The following is a 19,715-nucleotide window of genomic DNA, read 5'->3' as shown; positions in this document are numbered from 1 at the left end:
AGGAGGGAAGGAAGAAGGGAGGAAGGCAGGAAGGAAGGAAAGAAGGACAGAGAAAAAGAAGGAAGGGAGGAAGGAAAGAGAGAAGGAGGGAGGGAAGAAAGAAGGAACAGTCAAAACAGAAGGGGTCAATTTGACCCGGGAGGACGACAGGAAGGTTAAGTATGAAATGTTATGATATTAAAGTACTAGTTTAAAAATGATGCTTGTGAGTGATACAGCATTAAATATGACATGATTAGATCATACTCATCAGTCTATAAGCATTTTACTGCTGTAGCTGGAGCACATGGAGCTATTTTTAACTACTTTATATATAGATTGGCTTGAAGTTTAAAGTGGAGATCATACTTTGTTGGAGCTGCAGAAATCTCATATGAATGTGAAATATGATAAAAATCCAACTAGACAGCTTTTTTCATAAGGTTGAGAACCACTGGTTTTCATCTTTACCAATTATTATCTTATATTTTCAAAGCTTATCATTTTTTTATGTAACTGCTTGGGCAATGGTGGCAGTGGGTTGATGGGGGAGGAGAGACCCTGACACAAGAAGGAACTGTGTCTCTCAGTTATACAGTAACTCCCAGTAACTAACTAACATCTCCCTCTGGAATTCAGTAATACTCAAAGTATGTATTGTATATATAGTATATACTGTATCTGTATTGTTGTTTATGTGTCTTCATTTGTACTATTTTTTATTAGCTAGTGTGTAATCCTGTTATTTCAAAATATTACAAACATTTTTGCTCCATATGCGCCTCCTCGTGTGTTTTCTGTGTGTATTCATAGATGGAGATGAAGAACTCCTGCTGCCGCTACCCTAAAATAAAAATATGTTTTTTTAATACTGCCTTGGTGATATCACATTTCAGAAAGTTGAGTTTATGAATTTCTTTTATAAAATGGAAACCTCGACAGGAATCTGTGAGTCTGATTCTTAATCACATTGTTGTAGAGAGAGTATGAAAGTCAAATTAAAAGTTTTTAAAAAAAGTAGATGTAGAAAGGTGTAACTTAAAACCAATTCTCAGATTATGTCTTCTTTAATGTAACAGATTTGATAATGTCCATTTCATCTAGTTGTTCTGTGATTGTAGGAACACAACATGTGAAATCTGTTTGGTGGCGAGTTTCCATTCTTTTTGGAGGCCTTATCTTCAAGAATTCTTACACTCAAGTGAATTAAAATAATTGTTGTACGCTGTGGTTGGCTTTTCTGTCTCATGTTCTTGCTTTCATTAATCTCTTTCTCTCTCTGCTCCTCCTTTGCTCTTTTCTAGTGTTAGCTGCAGGAAGTGTATAAACCCAGAGTGAGATTTGCATTCTGTGTCAGTCCTAGAGTCTCCCCTTCGGGGGAAAGCGATAGAGAGATGCACATGCTGATGAGAAGGCAGGGACAGGACAGGCTCAAATGAGCCTGATAAGCCAGTGCCTGGGGAGGACAGGAAACGGATTTGCTTAATTGGCAAATTTGTTCCACTTAGATAGCAGCAACCAGTGTTGAACTACACCACACCTAACCCAGCCAGCCAGGCCTTACGGCAGTCTTCTGGTGATGAAGTACAATGATGTCAAGGTCACTATGTTGACCATTGAACGACAGCTAAGTAAAACTGAAAACTGATCATTAATAAAACCCTTAAGGAGAATCAGCACTTTTTCCTTCTGAAAGTTTTTCTCTGTAACTTTTGACATGTTTGGTAACAGTTCCTTTTCAGCCACATGAGAAAAAGAGAGAGCAAACAAAATGAAGCTATAATGTATTGAAGGCAGCATCAAATGGTTGTCCACAAACCACTGAGTAGTTTCATTTTTCTGATAGCTTCAAGCCGTTTAAAGATGTCGAGATGAGAAAGCCGACAGGCCCGGAGCACTCTGTGTTCATTTTGGTAAAGGTAACCATCTTAAACTCGACATACTAAAAAAAAAGTACCTCCTGTTCAAGTCATTCCAAATCCTCCCTGCATCGAACCTAAACTCTGAAAGCAAATGTAATGACCTACATTTGCAATCATTTAAATGGGAAGTGAAAGCGACATGAAGACAAAGCATTGCGGTAGGTTTTGTTCCATCTGATTCAATTAAGGTTGAGTTTCATTAGCAAGCGCCCTCCTCCTTTCACTTCCCTCATGCCTCCAACCTTCCCGCCTTCCCTCAGTCATGTATGGCCTTTTCTCGATGCAACAATGACTTTCATGAAATCACATTAAACAAATGAGCCCTCCAAATCTGACAGCAGCATATTCTAGAGGCGGGGGCTGGCTAAACCCTTGTCGTGTCCTTGGTTTATCTCCACACCGTCTCTGGAAATGTAATGTTTATCACTGAATAATTACATTTTAAGCACTTCAAATGACTTTGGATGAGAGGCCTGATGATTAATTACTCTCGGTAAAGAATACTTGGGCGGTTAATGTGGGGCTAATGATTGTAAAACAGTTTTTTTTCCTTAAGTTATTGGAGACCTTTTTTTTTTTGTCTTGACACCACCAAACTTTTAAGTGTACAAAGACAACCACAGTTTTCACCTCACTCACTGAAAGCTGGATGGAGGTTTTTTGAATCATCAGTAAACAGTACAAACAGATGTGTGACAGTTTGCTTCTATACTCTGACCTTAACATGAACTGTTCCCACAGCTGGATGAACTCATCTCTTTCGAGGTTCTGACAGTATATCCATTTGTGAATCACTTATCACTTAACACTAATCACCTGCAATGACAGACGATTAATGAATTCTTCAATATACTAGTAGAACATTTTTTGATAATCAAATAATAATTGTAGTAATTTTTTAAGGTAATATGTCATGTATTTCCTGGTTGCAGTATCTGAAATGTAAAGATTTGATACTTAAAGGTTTGTTGGAAGTCATTTTTTTGAACAGTAACTTCAACCAGCTGCTGAGTCTATAACAATTGTGATTCAGAGTGAAACATCTGCAGACATTCCTGTTGAGGCAGTGGTACAGAGTGAAATATAATTAATAATTAATAGAATTTTTTTTGTTATTGATTTGATCTAATGCCTTATTGTTGTCTATTTATTTATATGTGAATTATTTTTGGAAAATAGTTAATAAGGACAAAAATAATTACTACTACTGATATTAGGGACATTTGCAGTAGTCATACAATGCATTAAAAATGAATTCTGCGTATGTGAACCATCCAATTAAAAAAGGGCTCTGGGCTAAACCCCCGATCTCTGGTCTTTGGGAAATTACACTTTTTTTTCACAATTTTCTGACATTTTATAGACAAGACAATTCATTTATGAATCTAAAGAGTAATTGGCCTTAGCCTTTAGTTGCAGTCATACATTGGAGTGATAAATTAGGCTATGTATTAACAGCTGTTTAGTTATTAATGGGTTAATGGGAGTGATAACCAATTCCTATATAAATACATTTCTAAGCTGCTTTTTAATCAAGATTTGGGCCAATTTTTTTTTATCTCTTTAAGGAAGAACCGTTGCTAATCTAATCCCACTGCTGAGCTTAATCCTTAGTAGTGTAGATGTTTTTAAAAATATTACATCATAGGGATAACTACTTGTTGCAACAAATAAAATTTGTCTAGTAACTCAAAAAAAAAATACAATGTGTAATCTCAGTTAGTTTAGTTTCTTATGGTCCCTTGTTGTTTTCTTAGAGATAATGAATGTAGCTCTGGTTTTTGACTCTTTGTATTTCTTCTTCTTCTTCTTCTTCTTCTTCTTCTTCTTCTTCTTCTTCTTCTTCTTCTTCTTCTTCTTCTTCTTCTTCTTCTTCTTCTTCTTCTTCTTCTTCTTCTTCTTCTTCTTCTTCTTCTTCTTCTTCTTCTTCTTCTTCTTCTTCTTCTTCTTCTTCGAGGAAGGATTTATGTGAGAAAAAATAAAATGTTTTTGTACTATAACCAGGGCCAAATATGTAAAAAAACCCATCACAATGAATACAACACAATACACTCAGTCTATAAAAAGTGAAGCCAATTGAAAAGATTTGGCCATCTTGACTCTTGTCACCAATAAACTGAAGCAGACTTAAGCTGTTTTACTATGATATATTCTCTGTGGTCTGCCTTTACAGTGTGTGCAGATTATTCCCTTTATCACTGCTGGGACAGATAATATGGCATTCTCTGATTTTCATTAACATCCTGCACAGCAGTCCAGTAAACTCCCGGGTGGCTTAGTTACAGCGAGATGCGGATAAAGTTCTTCTCTCTCTCTCTCTCTCTCTCACTGTTAGTGTTGCCTCTGAGAACACGAACAGAGCAGCGACATAAGGGGATTTCGAGCTGTAAAGTCTGCTGTACAGCGTCTGTGTCTTAAAACGGCATGCAGAGTTGAAGCTCATTTCATTTGCATGTCGTCAACTGAGCATTTATTGTCAGTCACAAAAAATTAACCGTTCGCATTTTCCTAAACGCACCACCATGTATTAATTTCCAGCAGGATCCTTTTGCAAATTGCACAAGTATGAAAGATTCAAATAAATGTCATGACCAAAATAAATATGCCGCAGAATACAAAATACAGTTCAGCAGATCACGCTGCATCATGACCTCAATTCCTTCAACCTAAACTGTAGCTGAGCCTCGGCTTCTCTCTGAGCCAAATTTCACAGAGCTGGTTACAAAAAAAGGCTTTAACCTTTCAGCATTGCCTAAAGTCATGAAAAGAGAAAAGTACAGCCACATCCCCAACTTTTGGATGTGAGGGTTTTTTTTTTTTTTTTTCTCCCCGGTGCAAGTACAAGAGGGAGCTGGATTTGTCCCTGCATTATTTACTATTACCATTCTCTTTGTTAGTTGGAGTCACATTAATGAATGCATGAGGAGTTGCCTCTTTGATGACCACAATGCATGGGGGAGACTCACGGTACACCGATGCTCCATTTGTGTGAGCTGAATCATTCATCACACACCACACACACACACACACACGCAAAATGCACAATCACAGTTTCACCGGCAATATGTGTGCTATGGAAGGAGTCCACTGTCATCTTCAAGGAATCTTAAAGGCCCAGTCTACATTTTTCTTTGTGATCAATGTTTTATTATAACAGTAGCAGGACCCAACAATGCAGCTGGCAAAAAAAAAAAAGTTTCTGCTATATAAATTTCTGATTTATTCGCAGACTTTCAGCTTGAATTTAAGATGAGGAGTGTTAAATCGCAGCAATTTTTGTATCGTCCTTCAATACAAGGGGCTCAAAGGTCATTAGAAATGCTTACATAAGTGATCACATTTAATATTTGAATAAAAAAAAACCTTTTCAATCAAACATTGCCTGAAGTCTACAGATGTTAACAGATAAAAAAAAAGTTTCCCAATCTGCCATATCAGTGCTGTAGTCTTCTTTATGGTTGTTCACTTCTTGTTTCAGAGACTTTTTGGTGTCATTGTAGTTTGCAGCAAATGAAACATGTACTGTACGCTCAGTCATATTGAGGTCAGGTGAATCGACAAGTAAAGTTTAGCCCTAAAAAAACTCCCTGGTTGAGCTAAAAACATGTTGCTGTCATTCATCTATGTTTGTCTGATATGTCAGTACATTCAGATACTATCTTGTTAAAAGCATAAATAATACTTTCCATCAAAGGGTGATTCCACCCTTAGCGTAGACTTTGTGAAGTCAAATCTGCAGCAAAACAAAACTATTTCAAGGTAAGGTAAAACAGTAAGTTCTCAGTGGGGATGTATCTGTTCCATGCACACATTCATGATTAATGGAGGAAAAAAAAAATCTATTAAGTATGCTGTCTTCTGCTTGTGACTTAATTTTTAAAAAAGTGTACTAATTTTTCTCAACAGAGAATCATAGCATAGTGAGAAGCTCTACTGTTATAAAAATGTATACAAATATAATTCAAAACAAAACAATCCTCATGTCATTAGTCACCACAACAGTAAAAAGTAAATACTTTAATTACCGGCTAAACGAGGACAAACCTAGCAGCTTTAATTTAGTGCAGCCATGCAAGCTCATGCAAAGGGACGCAGGGCTCAGATTGAAGACTGTCAAACTCATATTGCCAGTACCAATACCAGTTTCAGTGATTTACGCTGCAACTGAAATGACCAGTTTTCTACTCATTTGCACATTATAATGCAATCCCACAAACCCACAAATCCTCCTATACGAGGTTTGATTGTGTGAAGCATCAAGATTATTTTAATAGTCTGTCCTTGTGCAGGGAAAAAGAAGTGGATAAAGCATTTGAAATACCTCTAAAAAGTACAGTTGTGAATTGGAACCAGTTCTAAATGATTAATAATACATAGCCTGTTCTCCTATGGGTGCTTAAAGTAATATGTTTAGGATCACTGCCATGCCATTAAAATTTGGGAACCATTTATAAAAAGAGCCATGAGCCATGCATAGTCGAAAAATGCATGTGAACCAACCCAAGTACCCTTAAAACTGAAATCAAGCTCTTTCTTGTTTTACTGCAGTGTTTACATATATTACTGCTGTCAACAAAGCTTTAACCATTACCCTCATCAAACCTTAATAACTTATTAGTCAGTGTATGCAAGGACCTGTCAATCAATTTGGGAGTAATAGCATGGTTTCAGTCCCGTGCTTTGAAACTTGCTGGTAGGGGCTGTCACTTTGTTTACGTATGGTTCACGGGCTGCGCCTTAAAGTAAATGCAAAGCTTCAGATGCTTGGGTGCACAGGCTTTGATAATGACATATCTGCCTACTGAGCCTCCACATGAAAGTCCACATCCACTCAACATCAGAGTGCGGCACAACACTCACCATTGAACAGGACTGTCCGTGAGAGTCTCATTTCATATTCATAGTAAAAATTAAAATGGCAATGACAGCTGCTCGCTTTCAGACACACACACACACACACACACACAAAGAGAGAGACTCAGAGGACAGAGCGAGAGAGAGAGAGAGGGAATGATAGTGAGTAAAATGAATACATGACATCTAAATAAGTCATAGACCTACATCCTTTTACCAGAGAACAAAGCAGAGAGCATAGCATAGCACATGGATAGATATTACCCCCCAGTATATGAATGATCATTCTAACTGGAACAGAGTGAGCCTGAGAAACTAAACGAATGGCATCTGCAGCTCATCAACTGCAAGCTCCGGCTTCTAGTAAAACTGTAGAGAAAAATAGATGTGTGTGTGATTGCTGCGACTGGGGACTAACACACCGCTGTATCGTGAAAACACAGTCACACTGTAAGTAAACCAGACAGGTGACTGCTCCTCTCTAGGCAACACAGGAGAAAATGTTATTTGTTTGAAGTGCAAGAAGCCCTCACCTCAGCCACAGGCACTCCCTCCGGGGGACGACAGTGCAACACAATCATGCCATTCAGAGGCACCTCAGTGCCTTGGGGGTCCTGCTCAAAGTTCTTCCTCAGATCTAGGGGAGAGAATAAACAGCCTACATTAAAGAACAGCATGAAGAAGCACCTAAAAATTCACACTGAAAGCATCTCTGTTTCATGTGTGACCTTCTCCCCTGACACATACATACATGGACATGATGATATTATTCCTTCAACAAAATCATGCCACCAGTTTGAAGAGGAACAACCTTTTCAGGGGACAACAAGGTCAGTCTGCTATCAAAGTGACATGGACTTGCTTACAGGCGATCCGCACAGTTGCCTTGCGGCTCTTGGAGGTTCCCAGGTGGCTCCAGGCGACGCACAGACACCAGTAATCCTCTGGGCCGTGAAAGTCCTCCACCTGCTGACGTGACACGTTGATCATCACCTCGCGGCTCTTCAACCCTGCAAGACAAGACGGTAGATTGCTCAGATTAACTTTTTATTATATCACAAAGATGATTGATCAAAGGGGATGAAGATTTGTGAGGACAAGATGATGAGTGAAATTTGAATCTGATAAGATTATCAGCAGTAAACAGATCTACCATTTGCCAGGAGGAGACGGAAGAAAGAATGCTAGTCAATCCAGATAAACGTCAGGGATGCTGTTTGAACAACTGCTTAACCCGTACACTTTTTGTAATCAGTTCAAATTCATAGAGCTGACCACTTTGTCGTAACTGCTCTTTCGGATAAACCCTTGTTGAAGATTCAGTTTGGCAAACAGATGGCCAGCGATGCATAATGCTGGTTGTACAAAGACAAAATTGTTAGTGAGCCCTCATATCCTCTTTCAGTATCTGTAAACCATAATCCATTTATACAGAAGTGACACTAAATGTTTTTCAGTGGAGGCGTTAACTGAGAGGAGGAACACATCAGCCTGTTATTGTTTTAAATGAGACCGTGAGCACTCATTTCTCCTTTGAAAACATTTGAAGGGGCTATAATTCTAGGTAGAGGAGAGAAGCAAAACAGTGCAATTAAATACTGCATCTGAACACAAATACTTTCTATGACAATCAAATCATCTATTTCTGCAGCAGAACTTTGACTTAATGTCATGAAGGTCATTCGTTAATATCTGTGTATTGTCTGTGATGCAGCCCACAATGAGCTAGGCGTGAGACGAGCATTTTTCTGAGACAACTGATGAGAATTTAAAAGCCTGGTATTTCAATTATGCCAAACTATGCACAAAAAATGACAGGCTTGGACCATTAATGTATAATAGGGTGGCTTTATTGGTGATCTAGGAAATTGCAGCTTTCAGCTGAAGTATGTGATGTCTGTCTGGCACAGCTGAAACCTGAATTTTTAGTCCGCCAACTTGAACAGATTCATTAATGTATGAATACAGAGTTATGAACAGTTAATGCATGGTGTCTAGGCTCTAACGTCGTCACTCCCGACAGCATACAATTAAAATTGCACATTGGGCGAAACAAAAATTATACCCACCTCACCTCAAAGAAAACCAAACCACAGTTAGAGCTCATGAGCAGAAGCAGATGATGGTAGATGGTTATGGTGGTGGTGATGGTGATTAAATGCCATATGTGAGCAGCAGTGATTTAAGGATTCAAATTGAATATCTACCTGCCAGCTCTTTGGGTGTGTAGATTAAAAGGGCTAAAAGAGCACAATAACTTTATGGTAGATCATATTTGTTTACATTATTGTTATTTACAGCTAATTTTTGATGCATTTTTAAAGGCCTTTCATTGTTTTTAGCTGATTTTTCCTTTCTTTCCTATCAACTGTGTGCATATCTATTGATCTGGGTAGTGAGCTGCTGCATAAAAATGCTTTTACAGGGATAATGAATTAAATTGAACAGCTCATATAAGCTATCTTATTGCAAAAAGGTGCATTGGATATGGGAGTGGTCATGTGTGTAACTAACTGCTTCAACTGTGTAACTAGCGTCACTGGAGTCATAGTTGTTTATAGCCAGTTTGTTCTCACCTCTAACAAAAGGCTCTCTTCATGTTCATCTGCTGAGAGTAGAAAGTTTCTCTGTGCTCATTGTAAATCCAATTTTAAGAAGCGGGCCTATGAGCATTATTTGTGACATCACCAATTCTGGTCCAATATTAAACGTACACCAGTGTGATGTGGAAACTTGAAGCATCCAGTGCACAAACACGAAGAAGGGACTTTAGAGTGAAGTAGGAAACATATTTTATTCAACAGTTTAACTTCTGAAATGAACAATATTTGCATATTTATAGATTTATAATAAGGGAGAAAGAGTATGTAATTTCAAGGATTTTAACAACATAATTGCACTTTTTTGGGGGAAAAAAATACTTCATCAGACGCAAATTATTATTCATAGTAGAATATTTTATATGCTTCTTAAAACATGCCTGGAGGGGATGTTTAAGATTTAAGTCCTTGGTGATTTGATTACTGGTGGTAAAAGAAAATGTGGTTTCACACTACAGATCCCTGAATTCTGGGGGCAGCAAACATTTCTACTTTGTACAATATAAAACAGACCAAGCACTGATCAGCAATCATAAAAACAATTACCATGTCTTGTTTTGAAGATGCATTTTGCATTAACAATCACAATCAGTGCAAAACCACAGTGACAAATACATTGTTTTTTTTTAAATCCTTCACAATAAAAGACCTCACATGTTTTGCTATTTGAATGCCTTTAATGTGAACTAGCAGCAGTAAGAAGTTATTGCAGAAAGGGTTTGCATTAGCAGTAACTTCATGTGGCTCTGATCTGGTTGTAGGAGGGTGGACAGTAAAGAGTGAGGCTAATATCAATGAGATCAAATTAAAAACGCTGGAATGGTGGCCAACACCACTAGAAATTAAAACAACCAAAGAGTTAAGTACCGAATGTAAACGAAATACATTTATTAGCTATTTATTTGAACGTGGGAAGAAATTAAATATTTGGACTGCAATGATCATTTCAAATTCAAAATTTAAAATCTATAAGAGCACAACAGACCATTTAAAGTAATTTGCCTTGTGATCCAGAGGGAGTTCATAAAATTCACTATCAGGCTAATAAATAAAAATGGAGATGTAGTAGTGAGCAAAGTCACGCGGATAATCAAGACACCGAAGCATCTGAAAAGCAGTGTGTGGAAGTATTTGCGGGGGGCACACTGTTGGGGGCAAAATTACCAACAAAGATAAGGCTGTTTGCCAACTTTGTAAAAAGCAGCTGTCTTAATCTACGTCAAAAAATCTAGGGATTACTGCCACCTTGCCACCCAAGCGAGGCAGCGGAGGCATCAAACGCGCAAAAAAGCAACAGCAACTCTACAACTTGGTCTGACTCAGTGCTATCTCAGGACACACAGTGCTATCTCAGGACACATAGTGCAGATAAGATATAAGATTCCACTGAAGGGTAAGACACTCCCTGACCACTGACGGATGGACATTGCTGACCGTATATTCACATTAAAATGTAACTGAGAAACATTATGATATATGGGTTGTATCAAAATGACTTCAAATGAATTACTTTCTAGTTCAAATACGTTCAAATGTACAATTTTGAAAAAAGTGACAGCCCTAACCACTATCTGAAGTCTTGAGTAAGATAACTTCTGATGAATTCTTCTTATTATACTTAACCTCTGTGTCGTCCTCCCGGGTCAAATTGACCCTGACTGTTCCTTCTTTCCTTCCTTCCGTCTGTCCTTCCTTCCTTCCTTCCTTATTTACTTCCTCCCTCCTTCTCTCTTTCTTTCCTTCCTTCTTTCTTTACTTCCTTCCATCCTTTCCTTTCCTTCTTCCCTTCCTTCTTTCCTCCCTCCCTCCTTCTCTCTTTCTTTCCTCCACTCTACCTTCCTCCCTTCCTTCTTTCCTCTGTCCTTCTTTCCTTCCTTCCTCCCTCCCTCTCTCCTTCCTTCCTTCCTTCCTCTTTTCCTTTCTCCTTCCTTCCTCTTTTCCTTTCTCCCTCCTTCCTCTTTTCCTTTCTCGCTCCCTCCTACCTTCCTTCCTACCTTCCTTTCTTTCCTTCCTTCCTTCCTTCCTTCCTTCTTTCCTTCCTTCCTTCCTTCCTTCCATCCTTCCTTCCTTCCTTCCTTCGTCCTCCCTTCCTTCCTTGATTCAAGGACAACAGGAGGGTTAATATCTACTATTAATTTACATCTACTAGAATATTCAGATTTTTAAAATCTTTTTCTAAAGGTAGTAAGTCAATAATTCTGATTTTCACACTGATTTTTTTAACAGCCAACAAATCATGCCCAACAACAAATCTCATAGCAGTTGTTAAAAACTCACTGTAAAGCTTGGCCTCTTGTGGCTTATTGCTTAATTACGCAGCCCTACACTTGTAGAGGGGTTGTCTCTCCACAGGCTTTTGCCATCACGCCGTACATTGCAGACAGCAGCTTAGACATGGGCTGGGATTAAATGAAAACTAATAATGTGAAATGAAAGGTTATCAAAAGGAGCCTAATGAAGTAATGTAAAACAGAAATGTTCTCTAAAGACACTGTAATCCTCTGCAGCAACTGACTGATATTATTCACAATAGACACACACACACACACACACACACATATAGCCCAACCCACTTCATCCACTCCATCCATTAGGCATCATGGTAGCTCAACGCTTGGTGCACTGCTGCCTCACAGCAAGCAAGCACAGCTAGCAACCCGGAGGTCCTTTCTGTGTGGCATTTGCATGTTCTCCCTGTGTTTCCGTGGGTTTCCGCCGGATGCACCATCAAAGACATGTTTGTTGGGGTTAATACTCCTGCCAGTGCCTGTTACCCCTGGCACTGGCAAAAAAGGGACTAGAATTGGTCCTCAGGCGCTGCAATGAGGCCACCCACTGCTCCTATTATACAGGTTGGGTCAAATGCACAGGTTCAATTTCGTTTCAGTGTATGCGAATGCTGAGAAATGTAAAAAAAAAAAGAAATCTAATCTACTCCTCATTTCCACCTTTACAAATTAGAGACTTAATCATCATGCTTGATTAAATGAGGGTAAGGTACATCTGAATACAAGGAGATAAGGATTGCACTCTTGTGACTCATGAGGGGGAAAGTTTCCTTCAACAGTTCATAGGGCATTGCTGTAAAAGAGCATGTAAGATCAGCTGATGTACCCTGAATAAATAAAGGTTTAATAAATAAAATTTTGTCATTACATCATGAGAAATACACCAACGTCAGTTAAGTTCAACTCTTTGGGCTCAACGCATTAGGAGTGTAAACAAGTAGGAATACATTATTTAGATATGACAGCATCTAACAGCATTTGAATTTTTTCAGTAAAATTCGTGCCCCCGTTACCTCACTGACCTGTCAAAAACTTCCCACCACTTCTACATATCAAAACACACAGACTTTATAGATTCATACACTCACTCTTCACAGTGGTGTCGGATAAATATCCTTATATCCGTTTAAAAATCATATTAAAAAGGCACTTACCATTTCAGAACTTGGCTCATCATCATCATTTTTAGATGTTTTTCCTCAGTTACCATAGTGACTGTACGAAAAGTCGTAACTGCAAAGCAGCATGACTTTTTCATGATGCAGATTTGCCAAGATACTAACTAAAGGATATGGTCCAGTGCAAATCTGGGCCCTGTTTTCGTGGAGGTGGAAGTATTTTCCTGACCTTGTAACTTGCTTTGCCCAGAGCACACGGAGCACAGGTGGGAGGAAAGGTTCTGACAGGTGGGAGGTTGATTCAAATGAAGCGGTGAAAAGGTAATTGTTACATGTTTGTTAAAGTTTGGGGCTTAGATGTTGCACTGAAAAAAGTCTCAGAAGACATGTTATGTAATGTAAACATTACACAACAGATTAATACTTAAAATATATTAAAAATCACCTTAAATAAACATCTACAATCAAAATTGGCACAGAAAATAACCTTTAATGTGTGGTTTGAGCAGAAAAATCTGTAAATAAGTCTACATGAATCTATAAATGATTGCGGGTGAATTTTACACTATCTGTAGTCCATAGCAGTTTAATATCGTATGAAAAACTTCTCCTTCAGTTCATTAAATCCCTGAAGCAACTGAACGCAGCAGGACTGATATGTTGCTAAATCTGCAGCTTCTGATTAGAGAAGTGTTGCTCCAGAGTGCAGTGCCATTACGCGTCGGTGTTCACTGTGTTTACCTTCATTAAATCAGCTGAAAACGACACCAGGCTGTTACAGAATACTCACACACACCTCTACACACATCTGGTTGGGTATAACTTGATACTTTTCCTGTTTATGAGAGAGACGTCGGGTTACTGGGGCTCATCATAGCCTATTTTCCAACTTTCTTTTTCAAAAATAGCGTCTCATGTTTTATTCTTGAAATACACTGCGTTGCAAATAGTGTTGTGTAGCATAAATAACTTAACTATAAGACCATTTACAAGGTGAGATATATGAGAATCATTGCTGAAATAGTGCTGGTTCAATGCGATCATAAACATCTTCACCAAATACATTATTCTCTAATTCCATTGTTATTGCAGTAATTAACTGATGAGAAAAAAACTACACCAACTTGTTTTTGGCTGCTGATTCTTGGTGCGTTCATGTCATGACAGTTGAGACATTCCCTGAACAAAAGCTTTTTGTTTGTTGAGCGTTATCATGTTTAACTATGACTAGCACAGCTGTTTCTTTGCTTTGAGACTGGCAATGTAACCGACTGAGAGTGTATTCAATAAACACTGTGCCTGCCTTCAAACAACTACTTTTCACTTTGCGCTGTTGAACCAAGATATCAGGTGCACATGGAGACGCCCAACACTGTCCATGCACCTAAGGGCCCATTAATGTTCAACGGACGTACGAAAATGTATACGTCTGTTTCAAACGATGTTACCGTCACTGCTCACATACTTCCATGCGTCCTTTATGTTGGCATGGATGTTAACCAATACATCCACCAGGGGGCAGTTCTTCATGTCTCACTAAAGCTACGTATCGCGTAGTGACAGCAACACTGCCCCCCTATGGTTTCCGGTGGTACCGCTCCGTTTGGTCCGTATCTGTAAGCTTTATGGAAACGTGCAGAAATACGGACAAAATGAACGCAGAGCACGGACAGAAGGCTCCGTCCATATCCGTATTTAACGTTGAGCATAAATGGGCCCTAGGACCTACCATGCTGTGCTTGTCATTGCACTTGCGTGGTTAAAATAGGGCCCAGAATGTTTTCCCGCTGCTACAGTAAAAGCACCCAATTTCTGCTATTCATTACTGCCCAGACCATTAGCAGTTACATAGATTTATTTAGACTCAATTTTAGCTTTCTTTTCTATATTTTTAAAAGGAGGCTTATATTATGTTGTTGACAGCTACTTCACTGAAAAGTCCATTTCCAATGTTTGTGCAATGAACCACCAATGTCTCCAAACTACAGGTAGTCGTGATGTCAAAAATCATGCTGCTTTCCATCTTCTAGTGCACATAAGTTATTCTGCACAATGATGGCCAAACATCCAACTGAGAGAAAATGAAGACAAACACATCTCTGACTGGAGAGAGGGAGAGTTTATTATTGTTTTATTATTATATATTTTGTGTCATAGCTATAGTTAAATAAATGTAAAACTGGTTAAGACCATATAACTATGTGAAGATGAGTATTTTAGGTTAACATTATCAACTGAGAATCTAAAATTCATGTTTGCGAATGTTAAAAATAATGCACATCACACTATAATACAGTATCTGTTTTTGATGTGACCTCTAAACTTCAGGAAGTGCTTTGTGAGAAGCAATTTCACTACTGGATTGTGACAACAGCCTAGAGCATAAAGAAGACTAGGGAATGGATTCAGGCATGTGGCCTCTTAATTCACAATGGCTTTTTCCACAATCAGACCCCCTCATCTTTATTAATGATGAAGAAAGCAGAATAAACTAATGAATAAACAACAGTCTACTGTTCCTGATGCAATGCTTTATGCTGTAAGCCAGACAAACTGACTCATAGAGGATGGAGTGAGCTACAATTCCTCAGATTCACTCCAAAATTCATTTTTTCTGGCACGCAGTGAGAACATTTCTGGCCACAGAATAAAATAAGAAAACAAGCAAGTGCTGCTCTCCATATAAGACCATTTCATCTTCTTATGCAGCAGTAAAATGAAAAAGAATTTAAGTATGCTTGAACGTCTTCGCGGACACTCATACGTGTATTATAAACTCAAACTACTGACAAATAATGCTCCCATATGAAATGGTGGTTATTATTTGTTTGAGTGAGGGCCATGGTGTTTCTGCTGAAGGCAAGATAAACAAAGGAGAGAAATCTCACTCCCAGGTTCCGTCACATTAGGCAGACATCAAAGAGCTTAGTCCCTTTTTCAAATAGCCTGAAATGACACTCAGTGAGAAGTTGACAATGTGCTTGAAAAATTATCCAATAACTGCTTGGTCATGTTGATGACATGCAGTCACTTCTTTGCATTCAGGAATACAAACATCCATCCGGCTCCTTCCATGAGCCAGTCCCTAGCCGACTGTTTATTTTCTTTTTGCCTCTCTTTCAGCTGTGCTACCTCTTCCTCCCCTTAAGGCTCATGCCAGGGGCTCTTGGAACAACGACATAAAGTCTTGACAACAGACCTCAAGGTGGAGCAGCTTTCACAAGCCCATTCAATCATGTCCTTTAATACGTCTCAAATGTAGCTTCAATAAAGTCGTCAAGAAGAGATATACCAATGCTCATCTTCACTCATCATCCCACGTCTCTCTTGTTCTCTCTTTCTTTCTCTGTTTCTCTTTTGGTTTATCTGGCATGAGGTTTTTGGTGTGATTTCTCCCGGCTTTGGCCCATTGTTTTGCCTTGGCTCAGTCTATGAAGAGGCCCTAAGGGAGCTGGGCTGTGCCAGCTACAAGTGGCTCCTGATCCAAGTGGCTCGGCAGAACCCAACTGGGCTCAGTCTGGCTCTGCTTAACCAGGTCCAGGATGTCTTTGTCGTACTTAATGCCTCGGCAGAGGGGGATTTTCAGAATTCTGTTCCCCCCAAATGTTTGCATAGACTTTAGTTCACTTTACATCTGTTGGTGAGCTCAGATTGGCTTCCCTAATGCAGTTTCTGTTGTAGATCCTATGTTACTTTTCTTCTACACTTGAACATTGAATCCACGTTTGGACACTAAGACAACTGTTAAAATGCAGGAACCATCAAACCACTACACATCCATGCTAAATCAAACAAACCCTTCAAACTGAAGCTAGCAAACAGACTGGAATAGCTTTCATCAGGCAAACAAATGCATCAGAGTACAGTGGATGGACTCATGACTGATTCCATAGTGCGATAGTATCATGAAACAAGTTTTCTTCCAAATATACTGATATTCTAAATAATTAACTAGAATGATATTCACAACAGGACCTAATGGGACCTAAGCTTACTAGCTATCTAGCCTGCTAACTGATGCTAGTGTTGTAATTTCCCCTGTGAATGTTTGTTTGGTGGCTCATTCAACAAGCTATGGTTGAGACAAGATGTGTGCCCATGTTTGTAAGTTAGATAAGAAGGAAACTTTAGCAAGAAAGCTGTTGTAGGTTGTTGATCAGTGTCTGTGGTTTTTGTGTTGCGTAGCAGCATGCAATCAGGCTTAGTGTGTCTGTCTGCTCTGCCTATGATAGAATGAAAAGTTATCGTTTTATGCAAGACTGATTTGCTGTATTGACATAAAGACTGCAGCTATATAAGTGAGTGACAGAATGACAGACACTATTTGGTACGTTGATCTTTTTCTTAAAGGAGAAGACAGGACAAGACAAGTTAGTTATAGAGCAGATAATGTATGTATGCTTTAGAAGACACAAAAGGCAATTTAATGTCTGTTGGACATATTAAATGGCTGTTTACATCAGTTATTGTTGATAGTAATAGTTTGAGTCACTATGAAACACGAGATGCTGATTTTTCATCTGCAAGTCAAACTGCTTGATGCTTGATTTGGCATTATTTTTAAATGATTATCAGTTTTTGTAAGTGTATTACATCACAAACATTAATCCATAATTCAATCCATATTGACCATGAGAGAAGTGAATAAAAAAAAAAGATACATACTTATTAGTACTTCACAGCCAGCTGAAGTAAGGAAGAGTTTATCCACCCATTTATTTTACCACTACAGCCCTGTTCGCTGTGTACATAGTGGGTGACATGGCGTGGGCTGCGGGTTGAGGTGGATGGATATAGCTTTAGGAGAGCGTCTGTCTGATGTGAACCCAGCTTTGGGGAAATGTTTGTGTGATGTGACATTGCGGCATGCAGCTCAGCATGTGGGGGCTGTGAGGGTTGGCTGAGGGCCAGACACAGACGAACCCTGCTAGACAAGCGGAACATGCTCCCAGCAACATCTTCAGTCTGGTCCCAGCTGTGTGTGTCATACTTAATCCTGGAACCAAAGGGACGCGTTATTCCGTGCATGAAAAAATCATGATAATTCAGCCATTAAAATGCTGTGAGTCCTTATTTCCCCAGTTGCCTTGTTTATGTTCATCCAAAAAAAACCCACGTGTCTGCCTATTAGGAGCTAGTTTTGCATACATAAGTAGTTTTCACTCTGTGGGCCACTTCATTTGTATCACTTCAATTTCTTTAATTAATAGTTTGTGACACTGAGAGACTCCGAGGTGTCTCACTTTCCCTCATTGGCCCCACCTTTCTTTCTTTGTCCTGAATTCATGCCTAGTTGATGCTATCTCTCAGCTAGCTAGGATCATAGTACACACCACTGGAGTCAGTCTTTCATAGAGTTTCAACAGAAATAGATATCCATACTTCCTCTACCCACCCTGCATTCACTAGTTTCCCTCAATCACTATCTCTTCATCACTAAATCTGCAGGAGCTGCTATCCTCTCCTTCTCAAGACAACCATCGAGGTATCCATTTTCAGCCTCTCTTTCACCCTCTCCATTTCCGATGTCCTCTTTCTCCCTTATCCCCCTCTTTCTCTTATCTCTCCATCAGGCTATCATCCTTTCAGCTGAAGTCTATAGCCACAGATATCCCCTCTGTTTCACCTTCCTCTCTCTCTTCTTTCACTCTGCCCTTCGATAATCTCTTGAGTTCTATCATTCATTTCCATCTCTTACCCTTCTTACTGCATTTCAAAGGAGACGAAAATAAAGTCATTTTCTGAGATAGATCAGAGCGCACAGTAGGCTGCAGTGGGATCTTTGTTTTGTTTACAGCAGCTGTCTTTCTTTTATTTTGTCTATGGAATTATAAGGCAAGTCTTCCCCTCCTATAAATAACATAAACCTCTGACTGAGTGTCTGTGCAGACTTGATACAGCTTCCTAAAAACATTCTCAGGAGTTTATCAGTGCTAGCTGTTTTCCTAAAGGGAGGTTAAAATCTGGGTAGCGATGATTACATGGAATATCCAGCTGAGCCTTGTCTGCCTGTGGTTTATCAAAAGGCTTAACAACTGCAAAAGGGATAAGGAAATAAACACTGTTGCACTAAATTTGAAGATTCACAGTACCATGCAACAGTTGTGTTGTCCAGAAAGCCGATCAATGTACATTTTTTCTCGGCAAAATCCAAACTTGGTAAAGATTATCTTCATATACTGAATTTGAGGGGGAATGAATGAGAAATGTTGGATTTCAGATCAAACTTGGGTATGTTTTTCTAAAGAAAGCTCCCTCCATTTGTGTTTACTCCCTCCTAGATCAGGGCATCCATTACTGTCAGCCCTGATCTGTCTCTTGCTTCATGGTTGAGGTTAGGCCAGTTAGTTTTAGTGCCAAAGCGAGGGCACATGTACATTAATGGCAGAAACTGTGTTAGCTCAACATCATAACATCTGGGATGGGTAAAACACTCTCGAACTTTGCACACAATGGAGGTTTACGCTCCTCAAACATTTATGCATATCCACAGGGAAAACTTGCAACCACCACTGGTACTGCAGTGTTCAGATTTACCTCTACAACGTGTCGGAAAATAACAAGACATTTACAAAAAAAACAAAAAACACCCTAACAAACAAACTGATAAGATACTGTAAATTCAATTCCATTTACTTGCTCAAATTCCCACTCCGTCTCAACAGATGTGGATTGCCGTAATAAGCCTCCCACTCACATTCTGCTTCTCTCAGCGCTCCCTATCCGTCTGTTTTTGTTATCAATGGAAAACAATGACAAGCAGCTGATCCAGCTAACAACCTACACTCTAATGATCGAAAACTTCAACAAAAAAACAGTGAATAAAATAAATACTTATTAGGTGAAAAATCCACCTACTGTAAATAAAAATCCCTTTCTGTGTTCACATGCATCACTGCCTGTTCTGTTCATTACACTTCTGAAACTTAACAGTGACTCTCAATCCCAAATAGG

General features: G+C 39.1%; 1 protein-coding gene across 1 annotated transcript in view; it reads right to left on the bottom strand.

Moving 5' to 3' along the window:
- The window catches only part of LOC128380042 (netrin receptor UNC5D-like), a 173,901-nt gene that overhangs the window by 32,859 nt on the left and 121,327 nt on the right, over positions 1–19,715 (bottom strand). Inside the window, exons 3-4 of the mRNA XM_053339712.1 lie at positions 7,622–7,765; positions 7,289–7,392 (exon numbers count right to left, since the gene is read on the bottom strand). Coding sequence (XP_053195687.1) covers positions 7,289–7,392; positions 7,622–7,765 — 248 coding nt within the window. The remainder of the gene's footprint in view (positions 1–7,288; positions 7,393–7,621; positions 7,766–19,715) is intronic.

The sequence above is a fragment of the Scomber japonicus genome, chromosome 19, assembly GCF_027409825.1.
Source record: "Scomber japonicus isolate fScoJap1 chromosome 19, fScoJap1.pri, whole genome shotgun sequence".
Lineage (NCBI taxonomy): Eukaryota > Metazoa > Chordata > Actinopteri > Scombriformes > Scombridae > Scomber > Scomber japonicus.
Note: the sequence above shows the minus strand (reverse complement) of the source record. Positions and strands in the feature narration are given on the sequence as shown.